General features: G+C 37.2%; 1 protein-coding gene across 2 annotated transcripts in view; it reads left to right on the forward strand.

The window, feature by feature from the left end:
• PIKFYVE (phosphoinositide kinase, FYVE-type zinc finger containing) overlaps window positions 1-13,317 on the forward strand; it is a 76,552-nt gene that overhangs the window by 27,467 nt on the left and 35,768 nt on the right. The window contains exons 9-17 of one of the 2 annotated variants that reach the window (XM_063098508.1): window positions 1,673-1,830; window positions 3,020-3,131; window positions 4,385-4,532; window positions 5,065-5,232; window positions 7,922-7,981; window positions 9,630-9,759; window positions 10,194-10,374; window positions 11,064-11,138; window positions 13,069-13,176. In XM_063098508.1, the coding sequence (XP_062954578.1) occupies window positions 1,673-1,830; window positions 3,020-3,131; window positions 4,385-4,532; window positions 5,065-5,232; window positions 7,922-7,981; window positions 9,630-9,759; window positions 10,194-10,374; window positions 11,064-11,138; window positions 13,069-13,176 (1,140 nt within the window). The remainder of the gene's footprint in view (window positions 1-1,672; window positions 1,831-3,019; window positions 3,132-4,384; window positions 4,533-5,064; window positions 5,233-7,921; window positions 7,982-9,629; window positions 9,760-10,193; window positions 10,375-11,063; window positions 11,139-13,068; window positions 13,177-13,317) is intronic. The other variant, XM_063098509.1, reaches the window with a different exon arrangement.

Here is a 13,317-nt window from a genome sequence, read left to right on the forward strand (position 1 = left end):
ATTTGATCATGATGTCTAGCTGCGTTTTCTTGTATCTCATTCAGTTTCCTTAGAATTATCACTCGAAATTCCTTGTCAGTTATTTCAAGGGCTTCTTGTTCTATAGGATCTAGAGTTTGAAATTTATTAACTTTTGGTGGTGTACTTTCTTGATTTTTTGTATTTCTTGTATCCTTTTTTTGGTGTTCATTCTTGTGGCAGGGGGTTTCACAGTCCACCGGTTTGAGACTAATGACTAACTAGGATGTTGCTGTGGTTGCCAATTTGGTATGGCTCCCTCCGTGACTGCTCAGTTGGCCTCTAGTGCCTTGTGTGTGTGGTTGCCTCGGGTCTTGGGCTTCTCCGGGGAGCCACCTTTCTGGTCAGCTTGGACTCTGCTGGGCTGGTGGATCACGTACCACAGGGTGTGTGATCTCTGTTGAGCTTTCACTTCCTGTGCAGGACTTCTCCCTGTTCTGTGTGCTCTGGCCCAGGCTGTTAGATCGTGCAGTGGCGACCCCACCGGGTGTGTGGTTTCTGTCGAGTCTCCGCCTCCCTGGCCACACGTCTCCCCACTCTGTGCGCACTGTGCTGGGCTGGGGCGTGTCTTCTGCACCCCTCGTCTATCAGCTGGGCCTTCAAGACCCTGCTCGGCACCACCTCGCCCAGGAAGTCTACCAGGTTTCTGCTAGGCACAGACGACCGGTCTCTCTGGGTGCCTTTGTAGCACTATGTAGATCTTTCTTGGGTCTTGTTCACTTTTGTATCCCCCCGGTATAAACCGAGTCTAGCGCCCACCTGCAGCCTGGTCTCCGGCAGGTTCAAGCGGACCTGGGAACTCTCCTACCACACTATTCCCAACCAGAAATTCGTTAGTCTTTTTTCCAAACTGGTGGCCACAGAGATGGTGTCTGCCTCCCAGTAACAGGGCGTTTACCTGGGGCCGGAGTCCAGGGTGTGGTGGAGTGACAGTCGGCCCGCCTGTACTTCCTTGCCCTCCCGACACTGGCCGGGGACGCCCCCCGCCACCAGCCCCGCCAGAGAACCGCGGAGGGATTGGGAGGTGAGGCCGGCCCATAGGCTCCGGAAAGCCCCGCGCCGGGCCAAGCAAGTGGGAAGGCTCAGTGATGGCCGAGCCGGGCTGGGCTGCCCGCACCTGGGAAAATGGAGGCAGCCATGGGGCGGTGAGTGGCCTGGTGGTGCAGGCGGGAGCCTGGTGGGCATCCGCCCCCCGAACAGAGCTGTGCCAGGGGTCACTCACAGTGCTGTGCCAGGTCGGGCGCTCACTCTGTCTCTGGTTTGTTGCCTTCCCCGTTCTCGGCCGCTCCCGCCTGAAATGGTTACTTTAGATTAGTGTGATTGAGTGTTGTCTCCCTCAACCTTGCCCCATCTCCAAAGAAAAGTATATTTTGCACTTAGATAACTAGTATACTGATAATTTATGCTGTGGCTGAAAAAAATAAGTACTTGGGATAGTTGGTTTTCAAGAGAAAAAGTTAGGTTAGAAATTAGATGAGCTGAGTTAAAGCTGTTCCCCATGTATGTGTCATGTATTTTAAATCATCTAAATTAGCTATTACAAGGAAATCCAAATTGAGTTTCTTTTTATGAATCTAAAAATCACAGGAAAGCATTTGAAAAGGTATACAGCATCCTTCTCAAGAGTAGTTACTTGCTCTTAATGTGATTGTAGGATAGTGTTCAGTTAAAGGACCTGTGGAAAAAAATCTGCCATCACAGTAGTGGAATGGAGTTTCAGGATCACCGTTACTGGCTGAGAACCCATCCAAACTGCATTGTAGGAAAGGAATTAGTCAACTGGCTAATCCGAAATGGACACATTGCTACAAGGTATTGTGATCTTAAGAAAGAGGTTTTGATATTACTAATTTTTTTAATGAAAACATATTTGAAGATACAAAGGTAACAAATTTCTCTGTGAGTTAGGGTGCTGTTTGTTTTATGTATTTGATGATTTAGAGTACTAATTATTGAACTCTTCTCCTATCTGGGTTTTAACCAGCAGAGAATAGATGCAAGGAGCCAAATGGGGTCACAATTTACCTTATTAAAAGCAGAAGTGTGCAGTAATTCCCAAAACACAGAACTCTCTGGTAAAGCAGGATTGGAGAATGTAGCTAGAGTCTAAGGCCAATGGATTCTCCTGCTTTTGTTCTCTAATGTAAACATTGCAACCTGTGTTGAGAATTGGGTCCATAAGCGATGCCTAGGGTGTCCTGCCTCACAAGTCATTTGCAAAAAAAGTAACAGACAGATCCTGTTGCCTTTCATGTTAACACATCCTCTAGGTTTTACTATTTGCTCAGATAAGGGAAGTAGTGGGAAGAAATAGGAATGCAAACAAGTAAAGAGAGAAACAGCTTTAAGCAGTGCAGCCCTGGTTTCCAATTTTGGCTATATCCCATTTCAGGTTTGTGCTTTTAGTCAAGTTATTCAATCTCTTTGAGACTTGGACCCTTTAGTTCCAACACAAGGAAAATAAATGTACTGTCCTGGGAAATAAGCTGGGGGGATGGAATGAAATAATATGGGCTAAAGTGCTTTATAAGTTGTGAAATGCTATCTATAGTTATTAATTGTCTATTTCATTTATATATATGTGTGTATATATATATACACATACACATTTTATACCTATATCTGTAATATTTAGTATTGTCTTCTCATCAAGACTGTGAGCTCCTTGAGGGTAGGAGCCATGCTGTTCTCAACATTTTATACTCCTCTAGTAAGTACAGAGTGTGCACGCATTGAATACTCAATGAATGCTTGCTGTGATTAAAATTAGGTTTTGTTAGGACTGTCTTACCAATAGGTTCTTCTCCTTTAGTGTGGTACCTGGAAGAATCTTTTAATTTGCTTCAATTCTCTCGTTTCATCTCTTACCTATCCAAGGACCATTTGAAATTCCAACTCTGACTAGAAATGAAAAAAAAAAAAAGATTGTGTCTTGTCTTGTACCTGTAAAATTATTCTGACTGACTTCTAAAACTTTTTATTTTTGTTGGTCTTGATTCAGGGCGCAAGCTATAGCAATTGGACAAGCAATGGTTGATGGACGTTGGCTGGATTGTGTTAGTCATCATGACCAGCTTTTCAGAGATGAGTATGCCCTGTACAGACCACTGCAGGTACTTTTCAGGGTTTACTGCTAATGAGAATGTAACAGGCTTTCTCTGAAGTCTTTTTTCATCACTGGGAATAAAAAGTAGTTGAATTACCCAAAGATACTTTTTCTATCACGTTTTCCCTGCTGTTTGAGTAAAGTTAAAATATTTTTTACTTGGTAGGTGGCAGAGATAAAAAACTGAAAAACCTGCTAATAGAGCCAAACACTTTATTCAGTTGGTGTGGCTTTTCTTAAACTTGGATTTGTGGTATTATACTTGCTAATCATTTAAATTTAGTGGTTTCAGTTTTACTTCTGTGTTTTTAGAACTAAGAGGGAGTATATATAATAAAACGGTTGAAAAATTTAATGTTACCTATTGAAATAGATTTTGACTCTTTAGCACTATTAAATTATGTAGCAGTGGTGAAATCATGAATATTCTTTTTTTTTACTTTAGGGAAGTGAAAATTATTTAAAAATAGAATTCTTTTTAAAAGAGATCCACTTTCAGTCTTGTTTTATTTAATTTGATACATACAGTCGTGTGTTGCTTAACGACAGAGATATGTTCTGAGAAAGGCTTTGGGCATTTTTGTCATTGTGTGAATATCGTACGTAGCATTACATAAACCTAGATCGTGTAGCCTACCACACACCTAGGCAACATGGTATAGCCGTTGTAATCTTATGGGATCACTGTTTTGTGCATTCAGTTCTTGTTGACTGAAATGTTGTGATGTGTTGCATGACTGTGTGCATGTGTGTGTACACATGCAATGTTTAGTAACATCTCTGTGAACTAAAATTGGAAACTCAATGCTTAGAAAAGGCAAATGACCCAAAGACTGGTATGGTGTGATTTGTTAAAAATTATTTTCCAAGATGTATCCTAGAGTTGGCCCAGGGTAAGAATAAATTCCAAGCTGTCTTCACTCTTAGGACTAAAGGATGAAATGAAACACTGTAAAATTTGTATCAAAGAAATGTTTTTGGGTTGGAATTCCTGTACTGGCCAGCCGCAAAAAAAAAAAAAAAAAAAGTTCATCATATGCCACCTGAGCCTTCTAGTTAGCGGAAATATAATTTTAAGGGTAGAATTGTCAATATGATACTGGTTTATAACTTAGGTTTTGTTAATTTGCTTATTTTATGTAAATTTATTCAATTGTTCGATTTGTAGAAATATTGGGTTACAATTTAATTTTAGTGTGACAGTATCAACATTTTTGCCATTGTGGGTCAATTGCTTACATCCTGTCTTGATCCTTTCAGAGTACAGAATTTTCTGAGACACCATCTCCAGACAGCGACTCTGTGAACTCTGTGGAAGGGCACTCTGAGCCATCCTGGTTTAAAGACATAAAGTTTGATGACAGTGACACAGAACAGATAGCTGAAGAAGGTGACGATAATTTGGCTAGTGAGTTTAACTTTCTGACATTTAAGTTTTCATGGGTCATTACTGTGTTTATATGATAAAATGAGCATCTCTTTCATTGGAACAATCCTACTTTACAATTTATGGCTCCAACTAAATGTAAACATCTGATAGCAATCCTTGTCTTAGATACAGTATTTTCTTAAGAAACCAACTTGTTAGGCAACTGGCCTTCCCAGATTTTACCATAGTCTCTAGTTTACAGCAGCTTAAAAATAACTCTGAGCTATTAATAACGCAGTAGACAACTTTCTCACCTCTTCACTGATATCAGACTCTCTTTCTGCAGAACCTCCAATTTATTTCTTCATTTAAAAAATTGATTTTATATATAACTGTTCAAATTTTATTAAGTATACACAGAAGTATATGAAAATACTGTATCCATTTTGGTATTGCACATTGGGCTTGTATATTAAAAAAACATTTTTTTCCTTTCCTCCAATACCCTGATAAAACCCATTTTTACTCCCCTCCTCTCCCTATATTTCTTTCCCCTCCGCAATACTAAAAGATTCTGCCAGTCCTAGCAAGCGCACATCAGTCAGCAGTTTCCAGTCCACAGTGGACAGTGACTCAGCCGCTTCCATCAGCCTGAACGTGGAGCTGGACAACGTGAACTTCCATATCAAGAAGCCCTCCAAGTACCCACATGTGCCCCCTCACCCTGCTGACCAAAAAGGTAGGAGGTAGTCACCATCTGGAATCCAAACAGAGGCTGGATAGCTGATCCTCTGCTTGAGTAGGATCTCTTGTCCCATATGAGCCTGTCCTTCTGGCTTTCTCTGTCCCATATGGCTGAGGGAATTTGGTGTGGGTTTTGTTCCACCCTCTCTCATTTTCCCCATACCTCCTCCCCACACCTTTTTTGGTTGGTTCCTTTGACTTTGTTTTCTCCCTCAGTACCTCCGTGCCCAATTTAAAGCTTATAGTCTTTAAAAGGAACTACATCTGACTGTTCTTCCCATAATGTGCAACTTCCAAGGTGGCATTTCTTTGCATTTATAACATGGATGTTCTGCTGTATTCTTGTTTCTTTATTTAACATCTTAAAGACTGTTGCCTATACTACTACCCAGTAACATAGTATTTCACTAAACCTATTAAGATGCTTGGACTAGACTGGGGGAAAATCAGTCACACATTCCAAGACATCTTTCCACTATAATTTAAAATGCTTATTATATATATGCTATATTTATAAAAAAGTTTCTCCTATAATTTATACAAAATGAATTCATTATTTTTAGCTATCTCATTTGATGCTTTAGTCTGCTGACTCAAAAGTAATAATGGTCATATTCAAAAAAGTCATTGGGTGTAAAAGGAAAAATAATGTAAACTATTACTAAAATCTAACATAGCAGCACATAAGAAATGAAGTACCTTTGTTAAAATAGATGATGAGGTTTACTCTATTAGATGTAATTAAAAGCCAATTTAAGTTATAGCCCTAAAGTGGCTTTATGTAAAAGTAAATAAATAAAAAATACAGGAGTAAATAAATAATTATTGGATTTTATTATAATGTAACTGAAAAGTCATTATTGTAAAGATGAAGCACTTTATTCCATGATTTCACCTAGAGTTTGAATTTTAAACATTTAACTCTCTACAGTTGAATTGTCTTCTCACTTAGATTTGAAATGCTTGCCTAATTCTTTGCTACTTTCTATTTTGAACCTACAAAACATGAGAAAAGAGAAGCTTTTGAACTTAAACATCTACACTAAAATAATTTGAAACAAATTCACATTTCTACAATAAATTTCTCATAATTGTCAGTATTAGCCATTATCAAGATGTGGTAAAATGGCATCTAAGAATTATAGTAATAAAAAGGTATATCTTATTTAAAACTAACAAGTTTAGAGAGGTGTGGGGAAGGAGGAGGCTTGACTAGCATTGGCATGAGTAAGATACACATCTTTATGGGAATCCTCAAAACAGAAATAGGGAAAACGATGGAGAACAATTGGGTGAGTATAAAAGGACAGTGTCTGAGAATTAACTGTAGACGATGGTCACATGGAGAATATTGTAATGCTTTTGAATATAAATTTATAGACGTGGGTTAGAATCAGGATATGTAATGATGGAGGACATCTTTTCTCTGGACATACGTGTTGGCAGTTTCATTTTGCTGAAAGCAGAGTGCGAAGTACACTTTTAAATTGTTGATGACTTCACCTCTTGGAAAGTTAAGGAAGTTTCAAAATTCTTGAAGAAAATCTTGAAGAAATAAACTATAACTTCTATCTTGTCCACATATTTGATTTTATTGTATTTGGCATGGTACACTTGAATTTTCTAAGGAAAATATTTTCTTTGCTGGGTGGAAGAATGAACATATTGGTTTATAAATATATTGACTTTTAAAGCACATTTGTTTATAAATGAACTTGAAAAAATTTGTGGAGAACTTTTACCTTAAAGAAGTTAAAACGCACTGTGGTTTAATTTGCATAGTAGAAAAGACCCCACTTGAGTTATGTGTGTTCACAGATCTAGAGAAAAGTTCATGGGGAAGTAAACAGTAAGTTTCACTGTAAGAAAAATATTTAATATTTTAAAAGCATTCAAAGTATGTTAAGCAGTTACCTTTGGAAGAAATTTGGCAGTGTTTGGTTAGAAGACAAAAACTCAACTCCAGGGCCGGCCCCGTGGCTCACTCCAGAGAGAGCTGCGCTGGTAGCGCCAAGGCCACAGGTTCGGATCCTATATAGGGATGGCCAGTGTGCTCACTGGCTGAGCTTGGTGCAGATGACACCGTGCTGAGGGTTATGATCCCCTTACCGGTCAAAAAAAAAAAAAAACAACAACCTCTTAACTCCAAGCTAATAGGAATCGTCATGTTATATCTTTATTCCCTGCCAGTGTCACTTTTGTATTAATTTGTTTTATAGCTTATTTTTTGAAAATAAAAAAAACCCTCATATTGCTTTATCAGGTGCCTTTTCTCTTTGTGAACTGCCTTGTGTATAGATAAAGTCATTATTTGTTAAATAATATAGTTATATGAGAAAAATTGTGTAACCTTTTAGGCCTGTTATACAAATTACTGAAGATCTCAATTTCCATAAACCTGTTCAGTTTTGGTAAGAGAAAAATGATCTGGTAAAGATTATTTGACATTCGAACTAAAGTTTAGTTAAGTTATAAACTCGAGTCTGTTAAATTTAGTATGAAGTGTGTACAACTGTATAAAGAGACATTTTAAGGCAAAGCTTTCTTGAATTTGCTGGGCAGTGATGGGGTTAGTATGAGTAATACTTTGGGTGTGGGTGTGTTCTCTGTATATATATGCTGGCATGTTTTAGTCATATGTCTCTCCTTTTCTTCCTCCTCTCTGTTCTCTCCTTGGTATGCAGAGTGTTTGATTTCTGACACTGGAGGACAACAGCTCTCTATAAGTGATGCCTTCATCAAAGGTAATTTTATCAGCAGTTGTGCATGGGATGGTGTCTCTTTTGTTCATGAGGATACACCTAGGGCCTAGTGAGTTGATTGGCACACAAAAGGTGCTGAAAATATATTTGATTATTTTAGTATCATGGAGACACCTTTTTAATAGGTATAGTGACTTTGAGAATGTTGAGAACCAAGAATGTAGTTTGGACTTGGCTTGAGATGAGGTCTCTCATCTGGAAAATAATTACTTAAAAGCTTTTAAATAGAATTGGAATTCTATTCTTTTAAAGGCATACATAGTTTATACTGTCCTATATTGTGAATGTAATATTAAGTGTTGAGATATATATATTTTATATATATATATATAATATATATATGTATGTATGTATATATATATATAATTAAGGATTGTCAAATTTGTCAAAAAGCCCAAGGCAGATCTCATCCAATTGTGGTTGCTACTTGCCCTGTGGAGCTGGAAAGAGAAGTAGGCAGAAAGGGATAAAGAACTAACCCTGCTGATCAATTTCTTTGGCACAAAAGTAGTATAGAAGAACATAAGCCTTTTCTGTCCCTACCCTACTTAGCTTACTGTGGAGTAAAGACTTTCCTAATTGGTCCACAACACTCCACAGCTTAGGGCTCAGATAATGGGAGAAAAGTTTCAACTAGAAGTTTACAGACTGGCTGCTTACATAATTGACATGTGCAGTTCTTGTACCTCAGTCGTGGACATATGATTTACTGTGTTGTCTGTGGAACTGTTTGTTGAAAATTTTTTTGTTGGTTTGGTTTGCTATAAGAGGGTAAAGGGCTAGGTCATTTGGTAAGTATTTCATATCTCTTTTCTTTCCATTTAGTCAGTTGTATTATTCCGCAGTTATTCAGTGAGCATCTTTTTTGCAACCTGTGTATTATCTACTAACTTTTTTGTCTTGATCCATTTTCACCCTTTTTAAAAATTTAAAGATTTTACAAAGTTTTATATAAATTGCTATTGATCATGTTTTAGTATTTCTTTATAGTTTACTTTTGGGTCTATTTTGTTAAAATTTTGTTAAAAAGCCTCTGTGCCAATATTGAAAACAAAACACTATTAAGGATTGTCTAAATAGAGTTTCTACACTTCATCTGCTGTTTCAGGATATCTGAGCTGAGCTTTTTTTCTGAAAGTACAGCACCCACACTATCATGTGTTGTTCTGTCAGCATTCAAATTTCTGTGAATACAGTTTTCAGTTTGTATTTTATAGGGAAAATTAACACCCTCCTTTTTTAATGTTCCAAAATAAAAAGGACAGTGCAAAAATCTCATTTTCTTTGTTTTTCAGAAGCGTGTTTAATTATTGGTTTGAGAGTCCTAGTTGCTTATATAAATTTGCTTTTCACATTTCTGTCTTTGATTTTAGCTTTTACTGATTACTGCTGTTCTTTATTCTTTTGTTTATTTATTTTTAATATACTTATGTATGTATTTATGCATGTATATATGTATGTGTTATTATGCCTTTTATTTATGTACTTATTACAATGTCCTTGCTTTTTTTACACCAATAATTTATATTGGCCAACATACAAAATTTCAAAAGAGAATTTGGTAATTTTTAAATATATGGTATAAAACATGACAATGAAGTAATAACTTCCTATTTTATACTTTACTTAGAATCCTTATTTAATCGTCGGGTAGAGGAAAAATCCAAAGAGCTTCCTTTCACACCTTTGGGCTGGCATCATAACAACCTGGAGCTCCTGAGGGAGGAGAATGGGGAGAAGCAAGCCATGGAGAGATTGCTGTAAGGCAGTGAGCTTTCTAATTTTCCATCTTTGTAATCTTCGATGACTTGATAGGCATATACACAGTTCCTCTTTTTTATAAAGTCAAAAATAGTAAGATTACTTAGGAAAAAATGCCTATTCTGATTTCTGATGAAATTTGTTTTAAAACAGAGTCCCAAACTGTACTTATCTGTCCCTGTTTTAATTTATGTGTTAAAATTTTATTTCAGTGAATTAAAGGGGATGTCTTAGTAGAAGGTATTCACAGTTTCATTTATGTGCAAAATCATTAAGGTGCAGAGGTACTGAAAAAATGAAATTGATCTAGAAGATCTTATCTGTGAGCTGTAATTGAAATGTTTATTTTTTTTAGACTACTTGTTGTATCTTCAGAATTATCATCTCAGGTAGTATTAACTATGCTAACTTCTTTTTTGTAATATTTCTGTAGTTCAGCTAATCATAATCACATGATGGCACTACTCCAGCAGTTGCTCCATAATGACTCATTGTCACCATCTTGGAGGGACATCATTGTGTCACTTGTCTGCCAGGTTGTTCAGACTGTCCGACCTGATGTGAAGAATCAGGATGATGACATGGATATCCGTCAATTTGTCCACATCAAAAAAGTGAGCTCTGCTAATACTTAGTTAATACTAGGAACTGATGAGGCAGGTCTAATAGTAACATGTCTCTTAAAGGTAATCTAAAAAAGAATCATTGACCTGAGGAGTGCTCGGTGAGCAGTGGGAGGTTTTGCTGTCTGCTCTGTTTGTTAGCAATGCACTTGGGAGTCAGGGACCCACTCACAGGAAGTGAGAGGTGAACAGAAGAGGTGAGATGGATGGGGGATGAGTTGGGAACCCAGACAAATACAGTTTCTTCCTTTCTTGCTTCCCCTTCGTGACATGTCATCTATGAGAAATCCTGCTTCCACAGATTACTGTCACTGTTCTGAGGAAAAGCAGTGGGCAGTTTCTTTATTTAGATAAAAATACATAGAGACTTCTATGTATTTTTCACTTATAATATTTAACTTAATAGTGGTTTTAACTGACACATGGCACCGATTTATTCAGTCAGTGAGTGTTTTAGAGTACCAGATACAGTACATTAGAGAGTAGGGAGAAGGAAAGCAGACAATCATTCTTAGATGCCATTAATCATTGGTTGAAAGGAAGAACTATGTCCTAGAACTATTTGTCCTTGTTTGATTACATAATAGTTTAAATAAAAATGGAAAGATATTATAGCATACATCTGACTGGATTCTAAGGATGTATCTTTGAATTTTGTTGTTTTCTTAAATTTCCATTAGATCCCAGGTGGAAAGAAGTTTGATTCTGTGGTTGTGAATGGCTTTGTTTGTACCAAGAACATTGCACATAAAAAGGTAATGTGGTTCAGTTCAACAGTGAAGTTCAGCAAACCATGGCTGTCTGCTAAGCTAACAAGTTGAGGTACCTTAATCATGGAAGAAAAGGAGAATGGACATTGAGGGGCTGCTGGCAGTGTCTGCCACAGGAGTGAATGGATTGGAATTTGGTTAATGGGAACTTACCAGGCAGAAGAAGGAAGGGGGAGGGTCAGGCTACCAGACCAACAGAATGATTATATACTGGTATCATTTTTTCCCTGACCCTGCCACATTGCAGAGAGACAGGGTTTCTCTAACAGACTGGAATCCTTCTAGAGGCTTAGCATTCTAAAACTGTTCTCTCTTCTAGGGCTCAGCTACAGAACTGTTAATGTTATTATGTTATCCTTCTCGCCTTTTATTTCTACCCTCAGCCCTGAGACCTTTTTCTAGTACTAGCACAAAGGAGTGGGGCGAGATAACCTGGGGTATTAGGACACTCTGAGTTAAGGTGTAAGATGAGAAATGGCAGATGTGAGTGGAAGAAGCGGGCAAGGGCTTTGTATTCCACTAAGGGTTTTGAACTTTATTCTGAGGGCTTTTGATTCTCAAAGTGTAGTACGCATAAGGATCACCTGTGGATCTTGCTAAAAATGTTGATTCCTAAGCCCAACCCCTAGAACTTCTCATTCACTAGGTTTAGGGTAGTGGGAGTTTATGGGGGTGCTGAACTTAAAGTAGGCACTCCAGGTAGTATTATTTGTTGATCATTACATTTTGAGAAATCATTGATCTATAGCAGTGTTCTCAAACCTTGCTGTGCTTTAAAATCACCAAGGGAACTTATTAAACATAGAGATAACTTGGCCCCACTTCTGGGGATACTGATTCTGTTACAACGAGAGCTGAGGCAGATTTCTAACCTGAGTGACTGGATAGATGAACTGTAGTCCTGTTTTCACTCTTTTCTAAGTGGAGACTAATAGTTTATTTTTCATAAGGCATTAAGCCTTCTGAAAATTGTTAGTGGCCATAGATAAATAAAAGTATGCTTGGATTCAATAATACTTTTATAGCAATGATCTGAAGTCAGCCAGCGTTTCCACATAGAGTATTATTAAAATAACACATTACCCTTTAAAGTAGTACTTTAAATAAAATTAAATGATGTTGGTGGAATTAAGAGGTAAATGTGTTTTGCCCTTCTCAGGAATTGAGAAAAAAATTGTATGTGGGTGTGGTAGGAACATATGCCTGAATGACTCTTTTTCTCCACTGATCATATTTAGAGACAGTCTTTAATTTGTAGTTGCTAAAGGAGCACTGAATATAGTTGCCAGTTTGGGGCTATAAACTTGGTCAGTCTGAAACCTCAGTTGCAGGGCTCAGGCTATTCTGCTTGTGGCTTTACTTGCATGGTTAGGTTATATTGTTTGAGTCTCTGCTTCTGAAGATGCTCTAAAGTTTTCTTTTATAACTTCATGTTACCCAATTCAGCTTGCCAATTTAGGATTGTCTGGGAATTTATTCTTTTAGAAATAGGTTTAGGAGGTGTTTTAATTCTTTTCTTTCTCTTCTACCTTTCTTGAATTTTAGAAAGACTAAAATATGCTTTCAAAGTTGCTGATTTCCTGGAGTTTGTAAAATAGTTTGTCCCACTCCTCATCCCCGCCCCAGGCATATCTTTTATTACAGTGTTAGAAATAAAAATAGTTAAGAGAATAGAGGAATCAATTAAACTGGTATTGAGAAAACAAAGCCAATTTGTGATGAATTTTGTATCGCTCTGCACAAACTATTTGCTTTGAAAAACGTAAGAGAATACAACAAAAGAATAGAATGAGAGTATATTAATACTAATGTAAAGATACTTTAAATTACTGGGGATTATGAACAGTATGAATTTAAAGGAGTTCTGTAAAGTGCAAACTTTTAAAAACATTAACAAACTGTTTATTTTTTGTAGATGAATTCTTGTATTAAAAATCCTAAAATTCTTCTGTTGAAGTGTTCCATTGAGTATCTCTATAGAGAAGAAACTAAGTTTACTTGCATTGATCCTATTGTGCTTCAGGTATGAACTTATTACTGAAAGTAATAATTTGGAGAGATGCTTGCATACTATGATGCTTGCAAACCTAATTATTTTGACTCATTCCAGCTGATTAAATTGGATAGCCGAAGAAAGAAACTTTATTGCTCTTGTTATATTTTA

Source organism: Cynocephalus volans, chromosome 1 (genome assembly GCF_027409185.1).
Source record: "Cynocephalus volans isolate mCynVol1 chromosome 1, mCynVol1.pri, whole genome shotgun sequence".
Taxonomy (NCBI): Eukaryota; Metazoa; Chordata; class Mammalia; order Dermoptera; family Cynocephalidae; genus Cynocephalus; species Cynocephalus volans.